The sequence below is a fragment of the Talpa europaea genome (assembly GCF_964194135.1).
Source record: "Talpa europaea genome assembly, chromosome: 11".
Lineage (NCBI taxonomy): Eukaryota > Metazoa > Chordata > Mammalia > Eulipotyphla > Talpidae > Talpa > Talpa europaea.
The window spans coordinates 77726943-77751801 of record NC_140078.1 but is presented as its reverse complement, the minus strand read 5'-3'; the positions used below and the strand labels follow the sequence as shown (position 1 = coordinate 77751801).

General features: G+C 51.1%; 1 protein-coding gene across 1 annotated transcript in view; it reads left to right on the top strand.

Moving 5' to 3' along the window:
• Nucleotides 1-3540: 3540 nt before the first annotated feature.
• Nucleotides 3541-24859, top strand: part of XYLB (xylulokinase) — a gene marked incomplete at its 5' end in the record, with an annotated part of 33155 nt that continues 11836 nt past the window's right edge. Inside the window, 15 exons of the mRNA XM_084248101.1 lie at nucleotides 3541-3597; nucleotides 4866-4948; nucleotides 8645-8714; nucleotides 10321-10401; nucleotides 11020-11106; nucleotides 11624-11752; nucleotides 12677-12742; nucleotides 13980-14052; nucleotides 15755-15873; nucleotides 17133-17214; nucleotides 20010-20050; nucleotides 20645-20760; nucleotides 21549-21664; nucleotides 22329-22402; nucleotides 23422-23518. Of these exons, the coding sequence (XP_084104227.1) occupies nucleotides 3541-3597; nucleotides 4866-4948; nucleotides 8645-8714; nucleotides 10321-10401; nucleotides 11020-11106; nucleotides 11624-11752; nucleotides 12677-12742; nucleotides 13980-14052; nucleotides 15755-15873; nucleotides 17133-17214; nucleotides 20010-20050; nucleotides 20645-20760; nucleotides 21549-21664; nucleotides 22329-22402; nucleotides 23422-23518 (1291 nt within the window). The remainder of the gene's footprint in view (nucleotides 3598-4865; nucleotides 4949-8644; nucleotides 8715-10320; nucleotides 10402-11019; nucleotides 11107-11623; nucleotides 11753-12676; nucleotides 12743-13979; nucleotides 14053-15754; nucleotides 15874-17132; nucleotides 17215-20009; nucleotides 20051-20644; nucleotides 20761-21548; nucleotides 21665-22328; nucleotides 22403-23421; nucleotides 23519-24859) is intronic.

Below are 24859 nucleotides of genomic sequence, written 5' to 3'. Positions count from 1 at the left end.
CTGAGGTAGATGGCATGGCTGGCCTCAATTCCACACCTCTTCCCACATCCACACCCTGGCGAGGGCCTCAACCACCATTTGACGTGGGGCTGGCCACGAGCCTTTGGGCAGTGGCATGGAGGCGGAAGTAAAGGATGCTGGGCCCTACTCTGGACCTTCAGAGGCCTCACATGGGTGCCCTCGCCTGCTTCCGCTGTGCTGGCTTCCACCGGGAGAACATGTCTGGCGACTCTGCTGGTCCCAGGAAGAGAAGGATGAGACCTGGGGTACGGGGTCACTCTATCTAAGCCTAGCCTAAGTCAGCTGGCCCCGCTGACCTGCCACAGGAGGGACAATAAGAATAATGTTTTAAGATACTATACTATGTCTGGGGGTGTTTTGTCATGCACCGACAGTTAACCAAGCAGGTCCCTTAAACCAGAACCCAGGCATTTCCTTGACTCCTCCCTCTCTCAGTCCCCAGGAATTTCTAAATACCTCCGGCACCCACCTCCTTCCATCTTCAGCACCTCCATCCCAGTCCAGGTTGCCTGTAGCCACATTCTACCCAACCCCCTTCCTCTCCTTCGCCCTGTTTTCCCAGGGCATCCTGAGTGAGCTTCTAATACACAAATCTCCTCACTTGACTTCTCTGTGGGTTGGTGTCCCCCTTGGGCTGGATACCAGGTAGGGCTGGATAAGGGGAAGGAGCCCCGGCTGGGGACTGTGGATGTGCGGTCACTGTGAGGGGACAAGCTCTAGGGCAGTGCTGCTCTGCTCCCAAGCCAGAGAAAGGACCTTTTAACACGTTCTGTGCAGGAGCTCACATTCAAGTGCACAGTATTGATACCGGAATTGTCAGGCCTAGTCTCCCAGCCAGGAATGGATCCCAGGCTGCAGGGCAGCGCTGAGCCCCAGCCGCTAGACCCCCACGGGTTGGTGTCTCACGAAGCCGCAGCAGGAACTTCGCAGACGCTCAGGCAAGCAAGCGAGAAGAGGCAGTTTGTTTAGAGAAAGAAAAAGTTTATTGAGGAGAAAAAGAACAGAAATAAAGTGGGACTCCCAGGCCAGGAAACCAGGCCTGGGAGGGGCAAGGAAGCCAAAGTGGACTTGTGTCTCAGGGAATATAGACCTTTTTTCCCTCATTATTCTAAAACTCCACCAGTCTCTTTGTGATTGGTTAGTTCTCGGCTGTCTCACTTAATTTGCTACTCAGTGGGGGATCTTCACATTCCTTATCTAACAGGTTTGTCTTTCCCCATTTGTTATGCTTATGGCTTTATCTTTAGGGCCTGGTTCTCCGGGGTGAGCATCTCTACATTGAAGTTAAACAGCTGCCCTTCTAAGTTGTCCATAAATTAAACCACTCTCCATTTCTCCAATCTCCGCCTCCCTTTACCACCTGGACCAGCTTTACCACCAGGACCAGCTTTAACAATGTTGTCCTTGGTCCTGAGATGTTTGTTTTTCCTAGTGGAATTGGTTACTTTCCCTTGGTTGTCCTAATCTCTGAAGCCTCCCTAAATTCTTCAGAGGTCCCCTCCTGCACTGTCCCTAAAACTGCCTAATTTCTAGCTTGCCCTGTGTCTCAGTATGATAAGCAAAGGACCAGCCTCAGGTGAGAGCAGCACTTTCCATGCAGTCCCTCTACTACTGAGTGAGCCTATCAGGGAGCCAACAGGGCAACAGGGAGGACGTGAGCAGCATCAGTAATTTGGGATTAAGATTTGTCTTCATTCCTTGGTGGTGGATCAGATGGTGGTGTGCAGTCTCTTTGCAAAGGCAAATGGGCTCTCAGACTATCAGCCATCCCGTGGCCACCGTGGCAGGGCTGTCATGTGAGAAAGGATGTTCATCAGCTGGGGTAGGTGCTTCAGGCCCTGGAAAAAGGCAGCCCTAACCACAAAACCTTCCTGTGAGATGGCTTCATAAAAAAAGAGCCAGCGGGCCTCCCCTGTGGCGCAGCGGTTGAGCGCTGGGTTGCAAAGCTGCCCGCAGCCTCTGCAGCGCCGGTTCGATCCCCGGCTGCTCCCCGGAGGGTCCCACATGGTGCGCAGACCTCTCCTGCCGCCCGCTGCTCCCCTCAGCAGTGTACTTCGGTCCTTCTGCCTGCTCTGCTCCCCGCTCTGGCTCTGGTGAATTCTCTCACCCTCCCGCGCTTCTGACTGTACCCAGTGCTTGTATAAATAAACAAATAAACAAACAAATAAATAACTCTTTAAAAAAAAAAAAAAAAGAGCCAGCAACCTTGGCCAGAGGAGGATTTGTATTTTGCCTCAGGCCCAGCAAACAGCCTTGTTAAGTGGCTAAACATGTTGAGTTCCTGAGCCAAACTTACTGGCTTTGGGCCCAATTCTGCTGTTGATCTTGGGACTTTGGGTCAAGAGGAGGATCTGGGTTCAGCAAGAGAGAGCAACAGGTAACCAGACCATTGCAAAAGTGTAAGAGGTGCTCTGCTGGGCTAGGAAGCTTTTGGAAGGAGTATTTCACCTGGGTGGGCATTAGGGAGGGCTTCTGGGGAAAAGTCCTAGGGACAAGACCAGGTCAATAATAAGAAGAAAGGTGTCCTCGCCCCAGGAAGAAAGGGAGTGGGTCTGGTTTTGGTTTTCACACCCCCTTCACCATGTCTGGCACACAACAGACCACCCAGGAGCATGGACACAGCACAGGAGCATGCGCCCTTCTGTGAGGGCCTCAGGTGCCTTGATTTTATTTTATTTTATTTTATTTTATTTTTAAAGATTTATTTATTATGCAAGCACTGGGTACAGTCAGAAGCGTGGGAGGGCGAGAGAATTCACCAGAGCCAGAGCAGGGTGCAGAGCAGGCAGAAGGACCGAAGCACACTGCTGAGGGGAGCAGCGGGTGGCAGGAGAGGTCTGCGCGCCATGTGGGACCCTCCTCCGGTGGCCTGGGAGCAGCCTGGGATCAAACCAGCGCTGCAGAGGCTGCGGGCAGCTTTGTAACCCAGCGCTCAACCGCTGCGCCACCGGGGAGGCCCAGGTGCCTTGATTTTAAACGCAGAGGTGGGCTATGGCCTTCATCCAGACCTGGGGGTCCACTCGGATTTACTGGGTCAGAACAAGGCCTGCCTGAGCCCCGTACCTGCACCCCCAAGGCACATTGCTCTGTGACACCTGCGTCACCACATGGGTGGACAACTGTTCCAGCACCGGAGAGACCATGGAGGTCTCCAGGCCCAGGGCCACAGCAGACCCGGGCCGGGACAAGCCGGCTTAAAGTTGAAACCTCCGGGTTAAGGAATCCTGGCCATCTCGGGGCAAGACCTGCGCGGAGCGCACATCTGGACAGGGAGGGGCGTTGGGAGGGGGACACCCCTCCAAGGCACAGGTGCTAAGCCTGAGGTCCCCGCCGGACGCGCGATCTCCCGCGGTGGCCCAGCAGGCGGCGCCGGGGCGCACGCCCGTCCGCGCCTCGGGTCCGGGCGTCCGCCGGGCGGGGCGAGGGGCGAGGGGCGGGCCCGGCGTCCTGCGCGCTGGAGCGCGGCGGCTGTCACGCCGCGGCCGGACGGACGAAAGCGCCGCCAGACTGTCGGGGGCCATGGCCGCGCGCGCCGCTCGCCGCTGCTGTCTGGGCTGGGACTTCAGCACGCAGCAGGTACCGCAGCGGGCCCCGGTTCCGGGCGGGGTCGGGGCCGCCTTCCCCGCGACGCCGGGGGCGCTGGCGGGGCCCGGGCGGGGAACCCGGGGCCCGGGCGCGGGCGCGTCTCCCGGCCCTGCTGTCGCGGGACTCCCGGCCCGGGGCTCCCGCCCGCGAGAGGCGAGCGCGCCCCGCCCTCCCGGAAACCAGCGGGGCTCCCCGCCGCGGCAAAGCGGCCGGAGGGGCCGGGGGAACCCACGCTCGCGCGCCACCGCGGGCCCCGGGTGACGGTGACCCCGGGGAGCTCAGCTGCAGTAGGCAGCGGAGACAGACGGGTAGGCGTGCACGCAGGCGTGACCAGTGACCTGGACCCGCATTGTCACCTGAAGCTTTTTTAAAATTAAGTTTAATGGGCACAGGGTACACTTGAACTTTGTTCCACCTGGTGACAGTCCTTGGTTTGCACCGGAGGGCTCGGTTCTGTGGGCCGGGTCACCTGCCAGCACTGCTGGCTGCAGTATGAGTATGCTGCTTCCCACCCCTGCAGACAGGGCAGCAGCCAAGCTTTGCTTTCAGACTGGGGGGCTGGGTGGGTGGGGGGGGGTGCCAAGGAGTGCCTCCTTAACTTAGGAAATCAGCAGAGTTGGAGTCAGACCCCTCTCCTCCAGTGGGTCAAGGGAAGCAGGCCTCGGACAATCCCTGACCCAGATGCCCAGTGGAACTCTGAGCAAGTCAGGTTGTCCTTTCAGACCTCAGTTTCCCTATATGTCCAAGAAAGCAGTTGTACCTCTGAGAGTGGAGGTCAGCTCCACTGGGGCGGGATGTGTCTCTGGACCATGGTGGTGGCCTATGGCAACAGCCCACAGACCTTGCGTGGTCTCTTAGATCCCTGCAGAGGTGGCCTCCAAACTGCTCCAAGTCATGACTTTTGTTCTCCCTTCTGTGACTTTCTCAGGCCTCCTTGCCGAACACAGGAACCAGCTCATCTGTGAACATTTACCTCCAGAGGGTCCTGGCTTTGTCTATTTGGGGAGAAGGGATGGAACCCAATGATATTTTGAGTTTCATGGGGTTTTCCTATTTAGGCTCAGCCTTTTCAGTTTACTGAATCTTTGGGTGTGTCCTCAGATGAGGCCTTTGCTGCCATGGTTACAGTGGTGCACCCCAGCCTTTAGGGTCCCTAGGCTGAACCATTTCTAGAGTGCTGGGCTTCACCTAGTTAGTCCCTCAGACCAGTGTAGAAGCTGAGGAAATTTCTATACACCATTTTACAAAATGTTTTCCAGGTGAAAGTTGTTGCTGTTGATGCAGACCTAAAAGTTTTCTATGAGGACAGTGTGCATTTTGACAGAGATCTTCAAGAGTTTGGGTATGTACTACAGCACATGGGTGAATGTGTATGGGGATGTTGGTTTGAGGGCCGTCCCTCAAAAGTCAACATTTGTGGACCTCACTGTCTTGACTTCATCAAGTTGCAGGAGAAATGGTCTTGGCAGAGCTTCTTCTTTTTTTTTTTTTTTAAAGATTTATTTATATATGCATATAAGAGCTGGGGTACAGGCCAGAGATGCGGAGGTGAGAGGATTCACCAGAGACAGAGTGGGGAATAGAACAGGCAGATAGACCGAAGTACAGTGCTGAGGGGAGCAGTGGGCGAGCCAGGAAAGGCCTGCTGCGCCATGTGGATTGCTTCCTGGCCGGCCGGGGATCGAACTCCTTTTGCAGAGGCTGCGTATTGCTTCATAGTGCGGTGCTTAACCCCTTGCGCCACCAGGGAGGCCTCTCAGCTTCTTTTTTGTATCCTGGAATGCTCTCTCATCCTTGCCTTCCCAATTTCATTCATTCATTCTGTGCACTGAGGCTTATTTTGTACCAAGCACTGTGCTGGGCACTAGGATTTGATGGTGAACCAAAAACAGACATGATCTTTGTTGGTTGAGGGAGATGGATACCAATCAAAGAATCTCATCAAAGAGAATTTGGATATAAACTCAGAGAAGGTCATTAAAGGAAAGGAACTCACTCCTCCAAGTGCTTCTTATAATGGAATGTGACCTGGACTTAGATGGGAGAGTAAGGCAGAGGCCATGATGAAGTAGTGTTTAAGCAAGTTCTATGTGAATGGGATTAGCCAGATGATGGAAGTGAGAGAGCATTATAAACAAAAGGAACAGCATATGCAAAGGCCCTGTGGCAAGCAAGAGAGCTATTCATTTGTGAAATTAAAGAAGGCCTATGTGACTGGGGAGTAGAGAAGGAGGTGGAGTCTGGGCTGGGCCATATAGGCTTTGGTACAGAATTTGTCTTTATCCTAAAAACTTTGATCTGCTATTGAAGGTCCTTAAAGGCTGAGGATGAGGTATACATGGTTTTATTTAGGTTTGAAAAATTTCTCTGGGTGCAATGGGAGAGCGCATGGTTGTGTGGGTGGCCATAGTGCACTTTGGGAGCACACTGAGGAGGTTTCTCTAGGTCATCTGGATGTGAAATGGTAGTGTTTTGTAGGAGAGAGAGCTGGATGGTAAAACTGACAAGTCTTGTTGCAGAATTAAACATGAGATGTGAATGTGGGGTCTCTGACTGACCTTTGGGATGGATAGTAGACTGTGGAAAAGAGTTGGCTTAGGGGAGAAAGATTGTGAGTTTGCTGTTGTATTTGCTTGTCAGGACTGTCAGAACAAAGTACCACGGACTGGGGGGTTTTAACAACGGAAATGTATTTTCTCAATACTCTGGATTCTGGAAATCCCAGATCATGATGTGGCAGGGCTGGTTTCTTTTGAGGCCTCGCTCCTTGATGGCTGCCTTTTCACTGCCTCTCATGAGTGCACTCATCCCTGTGACCCTCAGTCTGTGTCCTAATCTCCTTTTCTTATAGTATTTCTATATTATCATTAGCAATGTATGAAGGCTCATGTTCATGGCCTCATTGTAACCTAATCACCTCTCTAAAGATCCCATCGCCAAATACAATCACATTCTGAGGTACTGGCAACTACTGGTATGTTTTCCGTCACTCTAGGTCTGCTTGCAGACCTAGAATTTTATGTAGAATTTTATATAATGGGGTCATAATAATATACACTCTTTCTATCTGACTTTTTAAAAGCAGCACTGTCATTTGGAGGGCCACCCATGTTGTTACATGCATCAATAGCTTGTTCTTTTTATTGCTGACTAGTATTTCATTGTTTGAATGGGATGGTCACAATTGGTTTTTCCTTTCACCGGATGAGGGACATCTGGGTTGTTTTTGTTTTTTCATTATTAAAAATAAAGAGACTATAAATTCACATACATGTATTGGTGTATGTATATGCTCTTGTTTCTCTTGGAAAGGAGATACCCAGGAGTGTAATAGCTAAGTTGTATGAGCTTATGAGTCCATAATACCTTATTTTATTTATTTATTTATTTTTAAAGATTGGGGGGGGAAATATTTATTTATTTATTTTATACAAGAACTGGGGTACAGGCCAAATGTGCAGGAGGGTAAGAGGATTCACTGGAGACCGAGTGGGAAGCAGAACAGGCAGACTGATGAAACACACTGCTGAGGGGAGCAGTGGGCAAGACAGGAGAGGTCTGCCACACCATGTGGGACCCTCGCCGGCCCACAGGATGGAACCGGCGCTGCAGAGGCTGCAGACAGCTTCACAGTGCTGCGGTCAACCGCCTGCGCCACAAGGGGAGGCCCCATAATTCATTATTTTAATGATTCCAAACTTTATGTTTTAATATCTGGGGTTATTGGTCTCCTCATTGTTCCTTCTTCTTCATAGTTCTGATGGCTATTCTTTCTTGTTCTTTTTAAATGTACTTTGGAATCAGCTTTTAAGGTTCCAGAGAATAAAATTGTTAATATTTTTATTGGGATTATATAATATTTATAAATTAACTTGGGAAAAGTTGACAAATTTGTGAGATTGAGTCTGTCTGAGCATATGTTGTGTGTTTCTATTTGTTTAAGTATGCTTTTGAGTGGTTTAATATGTTTGACATATGGATTTTGCCCACTGTGGTATATTGTACAGTCTACTCCCCTCCCTGTACCATGCCTTTTGCATCATGAACTTTGCAACTCTTTCCTTCAAGAGATGGAATTTATTAGGAATTTATTCCCCAAGCTGCTGATTTTAGTCAACAGAACATGGTGGGGAATAACAGAGCACAGTTCAGAGGCCCTGCAAGCTTCTGCTGTGATTCTTGGAATGCTGCCTAGCCACCTGACGAACAGACAGGTTAGCTGTTGGACAACTAGAGACATGGGGAATTACATTCCCCCATATCTCCAGCTTAAAGAGGCAGAAGCCAGCCCCCAGAAGCAGAGCCTTCCAGCTACTGTTCGCTAACTACGTGGCATGAGTGAGCCCACTAAGACCAGAATTGCCACTGCACAAGGCCCAGTGACTGACTGGTAACCTACCCTCCGAGTTGTGAGCTAAGTGCTATGAACATCTATGCACAAATCTTTCTATGGACTTACTCTTTCACTTCTTTTGGCTAGATTCTTCAAATGAGAATGGCAGGATTACATGGTTGTCTAATAGTATCTTGGTTTGTTTTCTGAATCAGGTTTTTTGATTTTTAATCTCATAGTGGAAAGTGTTGGATTTTATTAAATCAGCTATTTGCATGAGAAGAGGGTTCTGGGCTTGCAATCCTAGGACTCCACATCAGTTGTAATGGCCAAGGACTTTTCTTGCAGCACCTCTATGTAACCTACCTCCTCTATCTCCCCCAAACCAATGAATATGGTGGGGCTATAATCTACCCACACTTGCCTTGGCCCATCTTGGCTGTCACACCAAGCATCACCATGCCTGCCTTCCAGGGGAGCCCCTCAGATTGAGAGGCTTGGTTTTGCTGGTGCTTTGTGAGCATTGCCACAGGGGTGATCTGGCATGTCTTCTCTCTTCCTCTTGCCCAGCGCCGGTGCCTGTTTAATCTAGAGCTCCCATTCAAGTTTGGGTGAGGGATGTTTCTCCTTCTGTTGGTGTATCAGAATCTGGCCTCTGGCTCCTGTCTGAGCCCTGCCCCATATTCTCCTTTATTCTCCATGTAGGACTCAGGGCGGAGTTCATGTTCACAAGGATGGGCTGACCGTGACTTCTCCAGTCTTGATGTGGGTCCAGGTAAACACGGGCACCCCTGCGCATCTCTTGCCCAGCCCATTGGCAACTTGCTAGGAAGACCAAAGGTGACAACTCACGAGAGCATCTGTTGAGACGAGTTCCTTGTGGTTCCTGGGCCCAACCTCAGTCCCAGCTGTGTCAGTACTCCCACGCTGAGAGGACTCCAAAAGGTTTCCAGATTCCGAGGCCATAGCAACTCCTGTCAGTTACCATCTTTATTAGCACCACATTCTAACCAGCTGAGCTAGCCGGCCGAGCAGCTGCCATCCTTAAAATACTGCAGAGCCAATCTTTCTGCAGAGTGCCCTGAGATCTACTCTCTGGGTCTTAGTACTCAACCCCCAGGTGCCCTCAGCTTCTGGGGTCTGATGACTTGACCAGTCAGGCTCAGAGCCACCCCAAGGCAGCCTGCCTGCTCAGGACAATGTGAAAGGAAATGCCATGGGGTGTGGACAGCTCAGGCTCAATAGTGCAGGGGGCTGCCTCCTACACTACAGGGATCCAACCCCTGAAACTGGAGGGCAGCCAAAGGCAGCATTTAATGTGTCCACCAAATGCGTGTTTAGTCCTTTGAAGCTTCTTTAACCAATTCCCTGTATTGAGCCCTTTCTGTTAAGATAAACAGTGTGATTTTTAAAATCAGTCTGACTCTGACTCAGACTGAAGAAATGGGGTGAAGTATGGACTTCCACCATACAGGCTTCAGAGTGCTGAGCCAGACCAAGGGGAGGTGGTAGTGGTGATAGGCAAGAGTCAGTGTTTAGAGGGCCCAGTAGTATTGTCAGCGCTTCTAGCAGGCCCAGGCCTTAACTTTGGGAGGTGACCAAGCAGGCAGGGAACCAGGCTGGGGCCAGGCTGATTTCTAATCCTGAATAGGCCTGGACCTATTCTAGCTTTGCCAACCCCTGTTCCAGGTGTGTCCCACTCCCTGGCAGCAGGGCCAGACCTGTGAGAGGCGCTCCCCCAGCATAGGCTGGGAATGGCGGTGTCAGGACAAAGCCCTGTGGCTTCTCTGTTCTCAGGGAAAACACCAGGGGTAAAGCTTTCTCCCACTGGGAAGTCTGAGAGGAAGTGGCCAGCTCTACTGGGCAGCACAGCCCATCTCACTAATGGGTGTTGGAAGGAAGAGTCCAACTAATGGGAGAATGAGGGGTTGGGACCAATGGCCACCATCTCTGTCTATCCCTCCAGCCTTGCCGTCCTGGACAGACGTTCCAGCCCAGAGCCATGTACCGAGGGCAGCCCTCTGCCTGCTCTTCTCTGTCACTGATAAGCTGGGTTGAAATGCCAATAAAAGAAATCAAATATGAACCACCTCGTTTCTGCTCTTCCTGAATGCTTGCAAGTCATGGATTAGGATTTGAGGATTGGTGATGCTTCCCTTAATGAGAATATTTTTAGCATAGTTCACCTTATTATTCGATTGAAAACTATCCCCTTCATTAGTATACTCCAGTGCTTCCAAGTCCCAAGTCCACAGTTCCTCCCTCATCATTAGCCCAGAGCCCCCTGCTGCTATGCAGGCTCTGAGTTTTCCCTTTGAGGCCTGTGTGTGCCTCATTCAGTGGTTTCGGACAGCCATGGTGGATTCTGTTTTTCTTCTCAGGCTTTGGATATCATCTTGGAGAAGATGAAGGCTTCAGGCTTCGACTTCTCTCAAGTCCTTGCCTTGTCTGGGGCAGGCCAGGTTTGTTGCTCAGCATCTGTCTACACAGTGGGTGACTGTCCATAGAAGAACTGGGGTGTAGGCCAGAGGTGTGACGGATGAGAGGATTCACCCACACTGAAGTCTGGATCTTTTCCTAATAATCACGTCTACTTCTCCCCATCTCTACCTCCAGCTGCTTAGATGCTCCTCCTCTGTGTTCCCCATAGCCCTGTCACTGCCCTCCTCTGGGTCCTGTAATTGTGCTATGTGTCTCTTCCCCTGACTCCACTCCAATATCCTGCAGCACAGAGACAACACTCTCCTGTTATCTATCCTGTGCCTGGTGTGGAAGAGGTGCTCAATAAATACTTGTTGCACGAATGAATGAATTCCGGGTTACTATTATGAGCAATATATTTAAATACAATTTTATAAAAGCACTAAAATCCAGACCAATAATTCTTTCTTGGACCCTTCCTACAAGTTTTGAGGCGTACTGGCCGGAATTCCTTTCCATTTTTCTGGGGCAAATCTCCCCATTTTGACTGTGTGGCTAAGTGCAGGGGCAAGCTTGGAGCCCAGTCCTTTGGTGGTCTGGGGTCTTTCTGTCTCTCTGGGGGCCGGGACACAGCATGTGCTCGGGTGTCCCCTCAACAGCAACATGGAAGTGTATACTGGAAGACTGGAGCCAGCCGGGTGCTGACAAGCCTGTCACCGGGCCTCCCGTTACACAAGCAGCTGCAGGTAACTGTGGCCCTATTTTGGGAGTCAGTTGGGGGACGGAGGGGAGAGGAAGGCCCTGAACCCTGTGGGGCTGTGCATCATTGAGCGTGTGGGAAGGTGGTTCAGGCAGTAGCTGTGAGCCTGGTCTGCCCTCGCTTCAGCAATAGATTTCCCTGGTGTCTGGACAGGTCCCCTCCTGGCTCCTTCCCTTCCTCCTTTGGGAACCTCCTCATGGCATGTGACTCCTCCTAGTGACACTGGGCAGGCAGACCTTGGCTTCTCCTCTCTGGGCTTCCAAATGCTCCAGCAGAACTGGACCTTGCCCTAGCACTGGCCCTTCCCTGCCCATCTCCATTGTCATCTGTGGCGCTCAGGCCTGCAGGCCAGGCTGACGTTTGGGCATGGAGGGCTTGGCCATCCGTCTTCCAAGGTCACATTTGGGGAAGAGTCGTCCACATGTGCTGTGATCCCAGCACCAGGGAGGCTCCCAGAGTTGGGAGACTGAACTCAAACCTTAGCTTTTGCCCCTTCTTTCCAGGACTGTTTCTCCATCAGCAGCTCTCCAGTGTGGATGGACTCCAGTACCACAGCCCAGTGCCGCCAGCTAGAGGCAGCCGTGGGCGGGGCCCAAGCTCTCAGCTGCCTCACTGGGTCCCGTGCCTATGAGGTGGGCAGTGGCTGCCGCAGCCCAGAGGAATGGGGGGTGGAGAGGTCCTGGGAGGATGGTCTAGGTGTGGCTCTCGTCTCTTCTCGCTGGGTTTCTGGGAAGATGCAGCAGGTGACCTGCCTGGGTGGGGATCCCAAGAGGCTGTGGAACCCTTGTGGAACCCGGGCTGGTACTCCTGTGGAACCCGGGCTGCCATTCTGACCCCTGGTTCTGATCAAGGCCATCCTGCCTCCCTGTGCTGCCCTCGGGAAAGGTTGGACCTCCTCTTGCTTATTCCTGGCTACAGCAGAGGTGTGAATATGGCTGCTGTTTGGAGGTGACGGTGCCACCCATTTTAGCCTCACTGACCTGGGAGTAGAAATGGCACTTACATTTTGACAGTTTTGAAGCTGAAAAGAGTCAATGAGTGTGGAACACTTAGTATAACTCCTGGCGGTGTTAAAAAAAAAAAAAAAATGGGTGTCTCTTTCCTGCTGGCTTCAGCCAAGCTCCCAGGGGTGGCTGTGATTGGCTCATCTGGAGTCTTGTGACCCTACCTGGATCACCTGAAATAAGAATGTGGCACCTGTCCCTGAGTCCCCTGCACAGGTGCCCTTGGTTAGAGCACTCATTGTGCAAGTGAAGAGAGGCTTATTCCCCAAGATTTGTCCAGTCCTGGCTCAGCAGAGACCCTCCCAGGAGGGGTCCGGGCAGAGCGATGGCTCACCCACTGCCTGAGTACTAGATTCCCAAGAATATTTTAAGAATTCAAAGACCAAAATCATATTGTCTTGGGGTTCAACAGATCTTAAACATTTCTAGATTTGAGGTCTTTTAAAAGTTTCATGGTAATTAATATGTAGGACCTGCTACACTAAACTCACCTTATGGATTTGATCACTCATTCTTAGAGTTGGGTTTCTAAGAATGTCACTCCTTTTCCAGCGTTTTACAGGAAACCAAATCGCAAAGATTTGCCAGCAGAGCCCCGAGGCCTACTCAAACACAGAGGTTGGTTAAATGTTCCTAGTGATTGAAACAGTCACAGTTGAATTCCTTTGATCACACTTGCCTTTAGCAATAACACATCTCATACTCACTGGCTGAAAACATTGGCTGCAGACACTTTAAGTGATAGAATCATCTTTTTTTTTCTCATTGTCAGGCTATTTCCAAAGCGGAGGGGAAAAATGAAATAAATAGAAAGAGAAGTCAGGGGTTCTTCTGACCCAAAGGGGTGGCAGTTAGGGTCAGGGTGGGGGCTGCAAGGGCTGCTGTCTTCCTGGGACCACCAAGCAGATCTGTGTGTCTTTGAGAATCACAGTTCCCTGTGGGGCCAGTGTGCAACAGAGCCGATGTGTCCCCAGCCGCGACTCTTTGACCAGAGCGTGCAACTTCCATCCACAGTGGCTGAAAGCCATACCTACTGCCCTGAGAAGCAGCTCAACACCCTGGCTGTGGTTTCCATTTCTGTGTAATTAGAAAATGAATAGCTCATGATAAACAAAGTACCTTTTTATTCTTGAAGTTAACCCGTCCTTTATTATTGAATGAGTTAGTGTTCTAGATTGTCTGCAAGCACTAGCCAGTGATGTAAGTTTTGGGTGGAGGGGATGTTGAGAACTCTCTCCAAATTCTGTGTGGGGAGTAAAGATCAGTATGGGGGTCAGGAGGCGAGGGCATTTTCTCCGTGGCCCACGGTTGGTTCCCATGTGGAAGCACAGTTCCAGGGTCTGGCATTTGAAGCCCATCTCCTCCCACTCGTGTTTGGGGTCTGCAGCTTCCAAGGGGCCAGCTTCAGAAGCTCCAGGAGTGTCTTTGAGGTTTCCTAGTCCTGTGGCCTCGCATCCCATGTCCCTTCTGGCTAAATTTAAAAACTACAGAAAGGAGGAAGTCAGGGCCCATCCTCCCTGGTGTGTGGAGTCCAGGTGGAAAATCCACTTGCCAGCATGACTATTTCACAGGGCTTTTGTTTTTGTCCTTGTTAAACTTGACCGTTTTATGAATGATCAGAAACTGCAGCGCAAATAATAAAACAAAAATAATAATAACAAAAAAGAGACTGCAGGGCGAGGTGCTGTCACTGCCACTCATCTGGGAAGCTCAGTCATGCCCCATGGGGCCCGGGTTCACGCTTCTGCTTCCCTTCCCAACCAGAGGTCCTCCCCTGCCGTGTGTGTGTGTCTGAAGCATTTGTTGCTCACGGTATGGAAGTGAGTCAGTATCACTGTGTTTCTTTCTTTTTCAGAGGATTTCCTTGGTCAGTAGCTTTGCTGCTTCCCTATTCCTGGGGTCTTACGCCCCCATCGACTACAGTGATGGTAAGGCTTCCCGTCCTGGCTGCATGCGTGCGTACCATGTGCCTGACCCACCCTGGTGGGGGCAGGTCATGCGGCTCTACCATTGCCAAGAAGGCGGGGTATTCCTTACCCTTTGCTGTGTGACAAATGGCCCCATTGCTTAGCAGCTGAAGATCACAAATGTTTATTATCTCACAGTTTGTGAAGGTCAGAAATCTGGGAGCAGCTTAGCGGGTGGTCCTGGCTCGGTCAGCTTGGCCACCAGTGCTGCTGTTATCTCAGGCTTGAGTGGGCTTGGGAGAGCCACTCCCAGTGCTGTGCATGTGGCTTGGCCAGAGGCTCCAGCTCCTCGCCACGTGGGCCTCTGCAGGTGTAACACGTTGTGGCAGGATTTACCACAGTGAGGGATGAGAAAGGAGAGCGTCACCACACTGAAGCTGCGGCCTTTCACACCCTGACCTTGGATATGAGACACTGTCACTTTTTCCCTCTCCTACTCAATACCAGGTACAGAGACTCAGGATGAACAGGGCGGTCTTGGAGTTGGGCTCCCACAAGGAGTTATTTATTGAGGTTTGGTTCACATTTGGGGAACTCTGGAGAGTGGTGAGCTTCTGGATCAAAACCCTGATGACAGTAACTGCAAAAGATGCCAGTGAGGAAGGGAAGCCAGGAGGAGGTTGCTGCAGGCACCCTTAGGTGAGGCAAGACTCAAAGGACAGAGAGCAGAAGAGGGGCGGAGGACGCAGGGCCAGGGCCAGACCCGTGAAAGTGACTTCAGAAGAGTCGTGAAGACTCAGAGCCTCCTGGGAATCCCTCTGAAGTGCTTGAGTGCTGTTCTAAGCCAGCATTTTTCTAGCTTTCAGGGAGGGAATGTAGGGTGACTAAGGCATGGTCCCCAAGCAACACTCATAGTCTGGAAAGAAAAGGTTCTACAGCTAAATGACAGCACTCAGAGCAGCAGAACCTAACCCAATGGCCCTGAGTGCCTCCTCCCCATATCAGGGACAGCCGTGCCACTGGCCAGCTGGCCCTCCCAAGGCTCATGCTCTCCCACCTCAGCTGGACCCCCAGTGGACCCCCCTCACTCTCACCTGAGAAGTCACCTCCTCACTCACCTGCTGTGTAGCCTCCTCCATGGGCTTGAGACCCCGTCAGCATCCCAACCCACCTCCACCTTCCTGCCTCCATCTTGGCCCAGGCATTCAGGCTTCTCTTCCCTTTCCCATCCTCAGGAATGCCTTGGGGAAAATGCGCTATTTAAGGAAAAACTGTGATGAGCATGAGGAAGTTCAGAAGGCCTGAGAGATTTCCTCCAAAAGCCGCACATGTTGGGCATCCATGTGGACTGCCCTCGCCAGCACCAGGACCGTCTTGAGGAGACCCCTGCATCACAGGGGACACAAAGAGCAGTTTCTAGTCAATACCTTGCTGGTACCCCCAACCCCACCCCAGCCATCTCTTAGCTTCAAGCAGATTTCCAGACTGAGGGGTATTGGAGCCTGTGAGGAACAGGGGGGCAGCGGTGAGGCCAGGTGTTTCCAAGGGCCCTCCTGACCTCTGGTCGGCTGGTTCCGGGATGACCCAGGCACCTTATGAACATTCCACTGAGAAAGAGCTCCAGAGACAAGAGTGAGAGAATAATCTGTCCTTTGTCAGAGTTGTACACTTTTCACAGAAAGTTCTTTTTCAAAATGTTCCTATCATTTGTTTTTCTTCCTAGGTTCTGGAATGAATTTGTTGCAGGTCCAGGACAAGGTCTGGTCGCGGGCTTGCCTCGATGCCTGCGCACCTCATTTAGAGGAGAAGCTTGGCCCACCAGTAGCTTCGTGCTCCGTCATGGTGAGTGCCCTTTCCAATGAGGTGGCTCGGTTTTTTGTTTTTTGTTTTTTTTAATTTAAATTTTCATTCTTTAATTAGCAAGCTTGGCGGGGGGTGGTGGTTAGGTTGGGACTCAGAGGCAAGGGCAGAAATGAAAATCCACTGGATTTTCCTTATCAGGCAATGTGACTCACTTAATGTGACTCACTTAAAGAATTCACAGCTACTAAGGAGTCAGTTTCCCCTCTCCCCAGTCACACACTCACTCATTGATACACAGATATACACATAGATTTTCCGTTACATACAAATCTTATACATACAAGTCTTATACATACAATGTATAAGACAAGTGTTTGGCATAAGTCAAATTAACATGTCTGGGTCAATGCCTTGCAGTGAGAAGGCATGTGGGCACATGTATGAATTACTGCCGTGTGGCAGGGAATTGGAAGGGACTTCAGAAAATTCCATTAGGAATTTATTAGAATTGGGAAAAAATATTGAAGGCGTAGGTTCCAGATGATTTTAGGAAGAAATGCTCAGAAAGTTGAAATTCTGGGGTGAAGGACCACCGCTGAAGATTGAAGTGGGCAGTTTGGAGATATTAGAAATACCGGCGAGCATGGGAGAGCACAGCCTTGGGGGCAGGCTGCCTGCGATGGAGTCCTGGCTCCCCTGTAACCAATTCTGTGACGTGGATCTGTGCCTCAGTTGTGTCATCACTTCCACTGTTCTGGACCAATGGATACACTACTTTCTATCTCGGCGAGTGGAACATGGAAAGTACTTAAGATAATGCCTGCCCCTGCCACCTCCACCCCTCCCCCCCATTAATATTGAAAGATTTTAATAATCAGTATGGCCCACACCCCCACACCCCACCCCACTTCAGAACTGACTCTGCCTGGGAAGGCCCTAGTGTGCCTTGGTTGACCGGCTTCGCTCTTGGTGGTTCTGTGGGGAGAATGAGGCAGAGAGAGAGACCTGGGCCCTGCCCACGGGCCCTTTGGTGGAGAGCACATGCCTCACAGCCAGAACAACCAGAGACCTGTGACTTCTGACTGGGAGGAATGGGCACAGGAGGACCTGACTATCTCGACTCTCCCAGCCACAGAAGACTCATCTGGGATCCAGAACCGCACAGGTTTCCTTGGGTGTAAGCAGGACACCCCTGGTCTGTGACCCCTGCGGCCCACAGCATTCCCATGCCCTGAGGTGTGGGTGGCTGTGCTGCATGATGGAATTTGCCTGAAGAGTGTGCTTGCCTTTCTCTGCAGGGAAACATTTCTTCCTACCATGTCCAGCGCTATGGGTTTTCTCCAGGCTGCAAAGTGGTGGCCTTCACTGGCGATAACCCAGGTGAGTACCTCAGGTGGGTTGACACTCCAAGTAGCTGACTTGGACCAGCTGGACATGTGGCAATTCCCCTGCCCCATTTAGTCCCTTGACTCCCCACCCTCCTTGAAACCCTTCTGATGGGGCCTCCCTCCCTGGCTGTCCTCTTGCTGTCCTGAAATCCACCTCTTGTCCCTGACCCACCTGGGCCCTGACTCTGGTTTCAGGAGCCACTGAGGGCTGCTCCCTGCTTGTGAAACTGATCAGTGACTAGGAAGGCAAGCATGTCCACCCTCCCTAACCTGCCTTTTCTGCTCCAAGCTAAGCATCTGAGTGTTTCCAGTCCTTCTTCTAGGACATGGGTCATATCATCTGAGATAGGACTTATCCTTCATCCACACTCCTGTCCCCCCCCCCCCCCCACTGGCCTCTCCTCTGCCTCCTCCAGGGTTCCTGAAGCCTACTCCTGAGGGTAGCCAGCCGGTCTCTGAAGAAAGACCAGGCAGCCACACTGAGTTGCACCCTAACTGAGACCCCTCAGCCCCCCACTTGCAGCTTTTGCCTAATGAGTCACCCAGATAGGGTTGCTGGATTTGGTAGATACAAACAAGACCCAATGAAATTTGAATTTCAGAAGACAAATAATTGCTTTGCTAAAGTGTGTCCTGTGCAATATTTGAATTTCAGATAGAGAACAAATAAGTTGTTACTATATGTCTCAACTCTTGTTTCTCTGAAATTCAAATTTAACCAAGTGTCTTATGTTTTCTCTGGCAACTCAACTCCAAATCTCCATGCTAGGCTCTGAGGAAGGGTCTCAGGTACACGTAGGGGATTTGGCTGCTACACCTGGGCGCAGGATCTGCTGTCATGGGGAATCTCATCTTCCTGCTTAGAAGCACTCTTCCTTCTGTCCATGTCCAGGGCGTGTGGGTCTCTATTTCTGCTCTTTCCTGCTCCTTTTAAAAACATTTCTTTTCAGTTATTTTTTTATTTCAGCACTTCTCCCAGTTCTCACACCCATCAGCCTCCTAGTACTTTCCTCCTGTTTGTTACACAGACGAGGGGCGGATTCCATGTCACTGGCATCCTTTCTTCAAAGCCTACTCTGGGCTTGGGTTGGTGCTTGGTGTGATCACAGAAACTGCTCAGGGACAGGGAAGACAGAACTCCTGGGGGTTCCATCCAGGACACTGATGTACCCACGAGCATGGTGGGAAGCCCTGGCCAAGCCCTCAGCTCCAACAGCAGACAGGCCAAAGCAGAGTGGGGCAGGAAGAGGGGAACCAGTGACGTAAATGTTTCTTCCTAATCACAAAAGGATAGGCACTAGAAAAAATGTGGAATGTAATAATAGCTCTGACTATCACTACGTACAACTCCACAGACACGTGCCTCTCTCCTATGAGTCAGTTGTTTTTGGTGTCCACACCCTAGCAGCTCTGGCGTGCATCTCCCAGGGGATGCTCAGGTCCCTGTTCCTGTCAGCCCCAAGAGGTGGGGGGTCTGGTGTCCTTCAGATGAGAACAGGAGACAGGCACCATTCAGGAAAATTCTATACTCTGTAGGCTGTTTGTTTCCTTTCAAAATGAAATCTTCACTGAGTCTTATTAGGAAAATACATACTTAACTCTATCAAGTAGGAAAGCCGTGAGGGAGAATAATGGGTCTGCTTTATAAACACTGAAATGTGAGCCTCTGGGCGTGTTGGAGCTGGAATGGCAAAGAGCAGCTTCCTAGCCTTCCTCTTGGACTTTGGTTTCAGGCTAAATGTTGGGCATAGCCCTTAGCCAGTCCCTCCCAAAGTCTAACTTTCAGTTTGCTGCTACCTTCAAAAATGCATTCGTTGGTCCTTCATTAAAACACTAGCAAATAGACTAGCAAAGGCTCATGCTTTTTTCCTTATTCACAAAGGGTGCCTCTTCATTGCAGAAAATATGTTTAAATACCAACAAACTAAAATGAAGGATATAAAAATCATTCATAATCCTTTAACCCAGAGGTGACCGCAGTTAAAATTTTTCTAGGCCTACAGACAGCCTATCAACCCAGGCAATATTTATGTGCAACATCATTTTAATGGTTATCTAAGGTCAGTTATCCCAGCATTTACTTCCTTCCCTTGGGATGCAGACTGGCGTACGTTCCTGCATGTGGGCAATGCAAACAGTGTTGTGGTCCTCATCCTGTCCTGTCCTTGTCCCTGGGAGTAACTTCTCCGAGATGGGATTCCTGGATCCCAGGCTCGAATACACCCTGCTGATTGTGCCTCTCTTCATGCACGCCTGTTCCCCTCTCATGTCTCTTCATGCATTCATTCACTCAATGCTTAGTGAGCACCTACTATGTGCTAGGCCTTCTTTCATTTCAGAGTATGTCAGTGAACAAGGCAGCTAAAGATTGCTGTGTGGGGTCATGTCTAAAGGATGATAGGCAGCCAACATGGCCTTAACCCCTTTTTATTCTGTTGGGGCCTCATTCTGCTCCTCTCTTACCTTTGTCTTTCTCTGCCATGTGTATCCTGGAGTCTTGACTTGATCCCCTTGGCTCTCTGCTATCTTGGGAGCATCTCACAGTTGGGAGTTTGATCTCCTTTAGGTAAGAGACATCCCAGCCCAAATCAGAGACCCTGACCACAGAGACACCACCTTCTGACCCCTGAGACTGTCTCCTCTTTGGGCCTCCTGACCCCTTACTGTCTATTCCTCCCTTTACCCCAGTACAATGGGGGGGATGTGCTCCCATCCAGGGGGTGTTTGCAGTTTCTTTGTGGCTCCCATGTGACTTCCAGTTAACCAGAGACTCCCTCCCATTCTCAGCATCACTGGCAGGCATGCGGCTGGAGGAAGGTGACATTGCGGTAGGTGACTTCTCACACTCACGGGTGTACCCAGCTCTTTCTGATCTGGAGGCCAAGGGGGCTGGTTCTCAGCAGCATCTTTGCTACTTATCAGAGAATCTGCCGGTCCTAAAAGGCAGCCGAGGGCCAGGACACTGACACCCAGTCCTGGGCCTGCCTGTACCTCTCTTTTAATGTCAGTTGCCTTCACTGTGCAGGTAGACTGCCTGTCTGCCTTGACCAGGGCCGGTCTTGGTGAGCACTGTGGCAGAGCCTCAAACCTTGGGTTAGAGGACTGTGAACTCCCCAAATGAATAAGATGGACACAAGTCATGACCTGGGTTTAGTGGGATGGTCATTTGGGAAAACAACCACCATCCAGATGATTAGTTAGATGCAGTTTGCGTAAGTTCTAGAAAAGTGTCCCTTGAGATCCCTGAGAGCCTAGATCAGGGAGTCAATTTCTGACTTGTCTGGTGTGGGAGGGTCAGAAGGGTTTCTCCAAGGAATTGGCATCCAACCTGAGGTCTGTAGCATGAGGCGTGAAGCGAGGGGTCAGAATGGGTAGACCCAGCCAAAGGCTGAGGCACCCTGCCTCTTCCCCTTTCTCCCCAGGTCAGCCTGGGCACCAGTGACACCCTGTTTCTCTGGCTCCAGGAGCCCACACCCGCCCTGGAGGGCCACATCTTCTGCAACCCTGTTGATCCCCAGCACTACATGGCACTCCTGTGGTAGGCTGGTTGGGGGTGCAGTGGCATGGGCAGGTCTGGCACCATCTGGACTCCCCACTTAGTTGTTCTTTGAAACAGGCTCTCGTGGGCAGCTCAGACCCCAGTGACTCACTGGGTCTTTCTGACAGCAAGCTGTGGGGGAGGGGGATTGGGAGATGAACACAAGATCCAGACTCCCCCCAATCCGGGTTGAAATCCCAACCCCTCTCCAGCTGCATCCTCTGTGACCTGGGACAAACCCCACAGCACACCCAAGTCATGCTTAGCTCTTAAGTTAGGGGGAATCAGAGCATTTGTTTCGTAATGTTGTTGTGACATGTCTGGCACATGGTAGCAACTAATGGCAGCAGGATGTCCTGCTTCTGCACAGTTCTTACTAATGGGTGGGCTCTGCACCCTGAGCACAGGCCTTTGGAGACCTGCCCGAAGCTGCTGAGGAAAGGTTTTGTGCCTCTAAGCCCCTGGAACCACTATAGAATTTTGAGGTCTAGTAAACCTTACCAACCTCACCCTATTCCACGTGGTACAATGTGCAGAAACCCTAGCTCCTTGTCTCCCTGGGGCTCTTTTATGGCAGCCTCTGAGCAGAGCCTTAGGCAAGGTCATTCCGGTGACTACTGGGCTGGGCGCTTGATACCTGAGGGGAACCTCACACCTGCCACCCACTGGCTGGGGCTTGTGGTGCAGCCTAAGCTGCAGCCCCTCCACCTGGGACCCTTCACTGAAACACGAGGGTTCAGTGCTGCACGCGGTGGGCCCCTCCCTCAGCCCCATGTGCACTTATACAGCTTTAAAAATGGCTCCCTCATGAGAGAGAAGATCCGGGATGAGTCTGCTTCCGGTTCCTGGAGCGAGTTCTCCAAGGCGCTTCGGTCCACAGAGATGGGAAACGGTGGAAACCTGGGTAGGTTGTTTGGTGATGCCTGAGCCTTTGAAGGGGCAGCAGCTGCTTGCAGGATGGGGAGGATCCGGAGGGAGGGTCTTGACTGGGGAGAGAGGGCAGCAAAAAAGCCAAAGGGAGGCCCGTGTGTCCACAGTCCTGCTCCACGGGCGTGCAAGCTGGATACAGTCCCACGTGCTGAGTGTGAGGTAGGGCTAAGAGGCTGTTTTTGACTGATGCTCTGTATCCCAAATGGAAGATCAGCCCATAGCTCCATCTTCTGTCCCCCTTGAAGCACCTGGTGGCAGCATCAGAGATCGCCCCATCAGGGCCTGCTTGACCCTGGTGCTTCCCTGGACAAAGCTTCCTGCCCCAGATGTGAGGTTCTGTTAGCAAAAGTGCTCAACAAGGGGGCGCCTTCTGAGCTGGGTGAAGATGGGCCTTCCAGGATCCAGCCGATGCTGGTAGGTTAGAGTTAGCTGTGCCGCTGCCTCCTGGCCTCGGCTGCCAAGTAAGAGCAGGAAATGTGACTCGAAGAAAGGCTTGCCTAGGCCTTTCCCACTGCCCTTTGTCCTGCTGGAAAGAGGGATTTGCTGCTGTCATCTGGGGGAGAAGATATGGGCCATTTCATGCTGCTGTTTCTGTTGAGAAGTCAAGCTTTTCTTTTTGACCACTGGTCTTGCTTCAGGTTTTTATTTCGATGTGATGGAGATCACCCCCGAGGTTGTTGGCCGTCACAGGTTTAGTGCGGAAAATGGAGAGGTACGTGTAGTTATTGGTTTTGGAGCTGAATTGGCTCCATCTTCGAGTGTTAACTCCAACAATTGCTTATCAAGTAATGCTCCTTTTAGGGACGTTACTTATTGATTGTTAAAACAAACATTTTTTGATGTGCCTGGCTACATTCTAGATGCTGAGAGATCAGCAGTTTATCCAAGACAGAGGCCAGCCTTTCTCTCAGAGAGGAGTGCAGAACCCAAGGGTTCCCCTCTGCACGTGTATGTGCCCACACATCACTGAGCCTCCTAGACCCTGCCCTTGGCCAGCTTTAGCCGACATGCCCAAGAACTCCCAGCTCCCCAGCTCCTGGGTTTTCTCTGCCTAGGAGCGCCTCTGGGGTGGGAGACAGCAGCATTGGCAGACCCACCTAGCACTGCTGAGTGCCGGGCTCTGCACTGGTAGTTTTCTAACCTGCCTCATTTTCATCTCAGAATAACTCTGAGAGGTAGGTGTTATTGTCCCCTTAATGAATGAAGAAACTTAGTCCCAGAGTGGCTGAAAATGCTCATCCATGCCCCGTCAGATGCTTCACATTGTATGTGCCTAGCACAAGCTCCTGGCTGCCGCTTAGTGTCATATATAGATTGAGCTCTGTTGTCTACATTGATCATTACAACAGCCCTGAAACATGAGTACCACTGTTACCTCAGTTTTTGTCAGGAAAGAAAATGAGGCTCAGCAAGAGCCACAAAATTCATTTAACGTTGCAGAGCTGAGTGGCAAAGACAGCGCTTGAGCTCTTAGCTGCTGTGACAGCTGTCTGGTGCTCTCACTCCGCAGATTGACACCCATCTGAGGCTGTGAGGTGTGTGTTGGTGTGAGTGTGTGTGGCAGGTAAAGTTAGTAGTTCAAGAGCCTAACCCTGCATGCTGTCCCATGGAAGCCTGAGTCCGCATCCAGGCTGTTGTTTAAAAAGACCACACACACACACACACTCACACTCACACATGTGCCAGTGGGTAAGGAGAGCTCTTCATTGTGTGCCCTTCTTCTGGAAACAGGTCCCAGCATTCCCCAGGGAAGTGGAGATTCGTGCCCTGATCGAAGGACAATTCATGGCCAAGAGGATTCATGCCGAGGGCCTGGGCTATCGAGTCAGTAAGTGAGCTGTGGGCTGTGTTCTGGGGGGGCACCAGGATCCTGCCCACAGGTGCCTAAGAGCCTTTTGACCTTCAGGCCAGACCTATGGCACTGTCAAGGCTCCCCTCCAGGTGCGTCATGCAGGAGGGAGATGGAGCAGGGACCCTGGTGATAGGGTGAGAAAACGAGTGGACTGGCACTTGTGTCAGGTATAGACTGGGAGGCAGTGATTGGGTTCCTCTTCTCTGCTCAGGTCCCCAGTAGCCTCATCTCCTAGAACTGCAGGACTTGAAGAACTTCCTGTTCTCTAAGTTCTTGAGCTCTAATATGCAGGCTAAATGCCCAAGTCTGGATGCTGAGAACATGATGAGCATGAGGCCTGAGTTGGGGCCATGATGGGACCTTGGTCTTCCAGCCTGTTCTGGCCCCATCTGCCAGTAGGGCACAGTTCTGGGCATTTCTATGTGGACAGGAAAGAGTGGTATGTGGTCTAGACTGAAAGGTCTAGAATGGAGAGGGCAGTATCAGGGCTGGGGGAGATGTCCAGGGGAGAAAGGGATTTCTAAGAATTTGAGCTGTGGAATGGGCAGGTTTCGGAGGTGAGAGAGCTCCCCTTGCTAATGGCATTTGAATGTTCCAGGGGTTTGCAAGGAGGTTGGAGTCCAGGTTTCTAAGATCTGTTTGTCCCTCTGGGAAGCAGCTATTATTACCAGAGAATGTAGAAAATTCCAGAAGATTGCTTGAAAGCCGCCTCCTGATGCTTACGGATAAGCCAAGTTCTATGTAGTCTATGTTTTATGTCTTTGAAGCAACCAGTAAAAGGACACTATAAAAAGAAGCACTAGGTAAACCTTTTTTGAAAACCTGTTAGGCAGCATCCACTAAAGCCATATATAAACCTACCCAGCAACCTCACCTCTCAGTGGACACAACAGAAATGGACAGGCATTCCTGGGAGCTGTGCGCCGCAGCCCATGGCAACGACCGATGCCTGCTGAGGGTAGACCAGCGCCTGTGGTGTGCTCGTACAAGGTGGCAAACTGAATGAATCTCACAAATGTATTGCTGAGCCAAAGAAGCCAAACACAAAAATACACTTGGCAGGATTCCACCTGCATCACATTTAAAAGCAGACAGAACTGTTGGTGCTGCTGGAAGTGGGGAGAGGTAACATTTAGCTCTCAGGGGCACAAGAGGGTCTCGGGTGCTGGAGTATTCTGTTTGGCAGGTTACACAGTTGTGTTGAGTTTGTGAAAATTTGTCAAGCCATCAGCTTTTGACATGTATGTACATTTTTTCAAGCCGTATGTTATAGTTCATTTTAAAAGTTTAAAAAATGTAAAATGAACATTCCCCTTC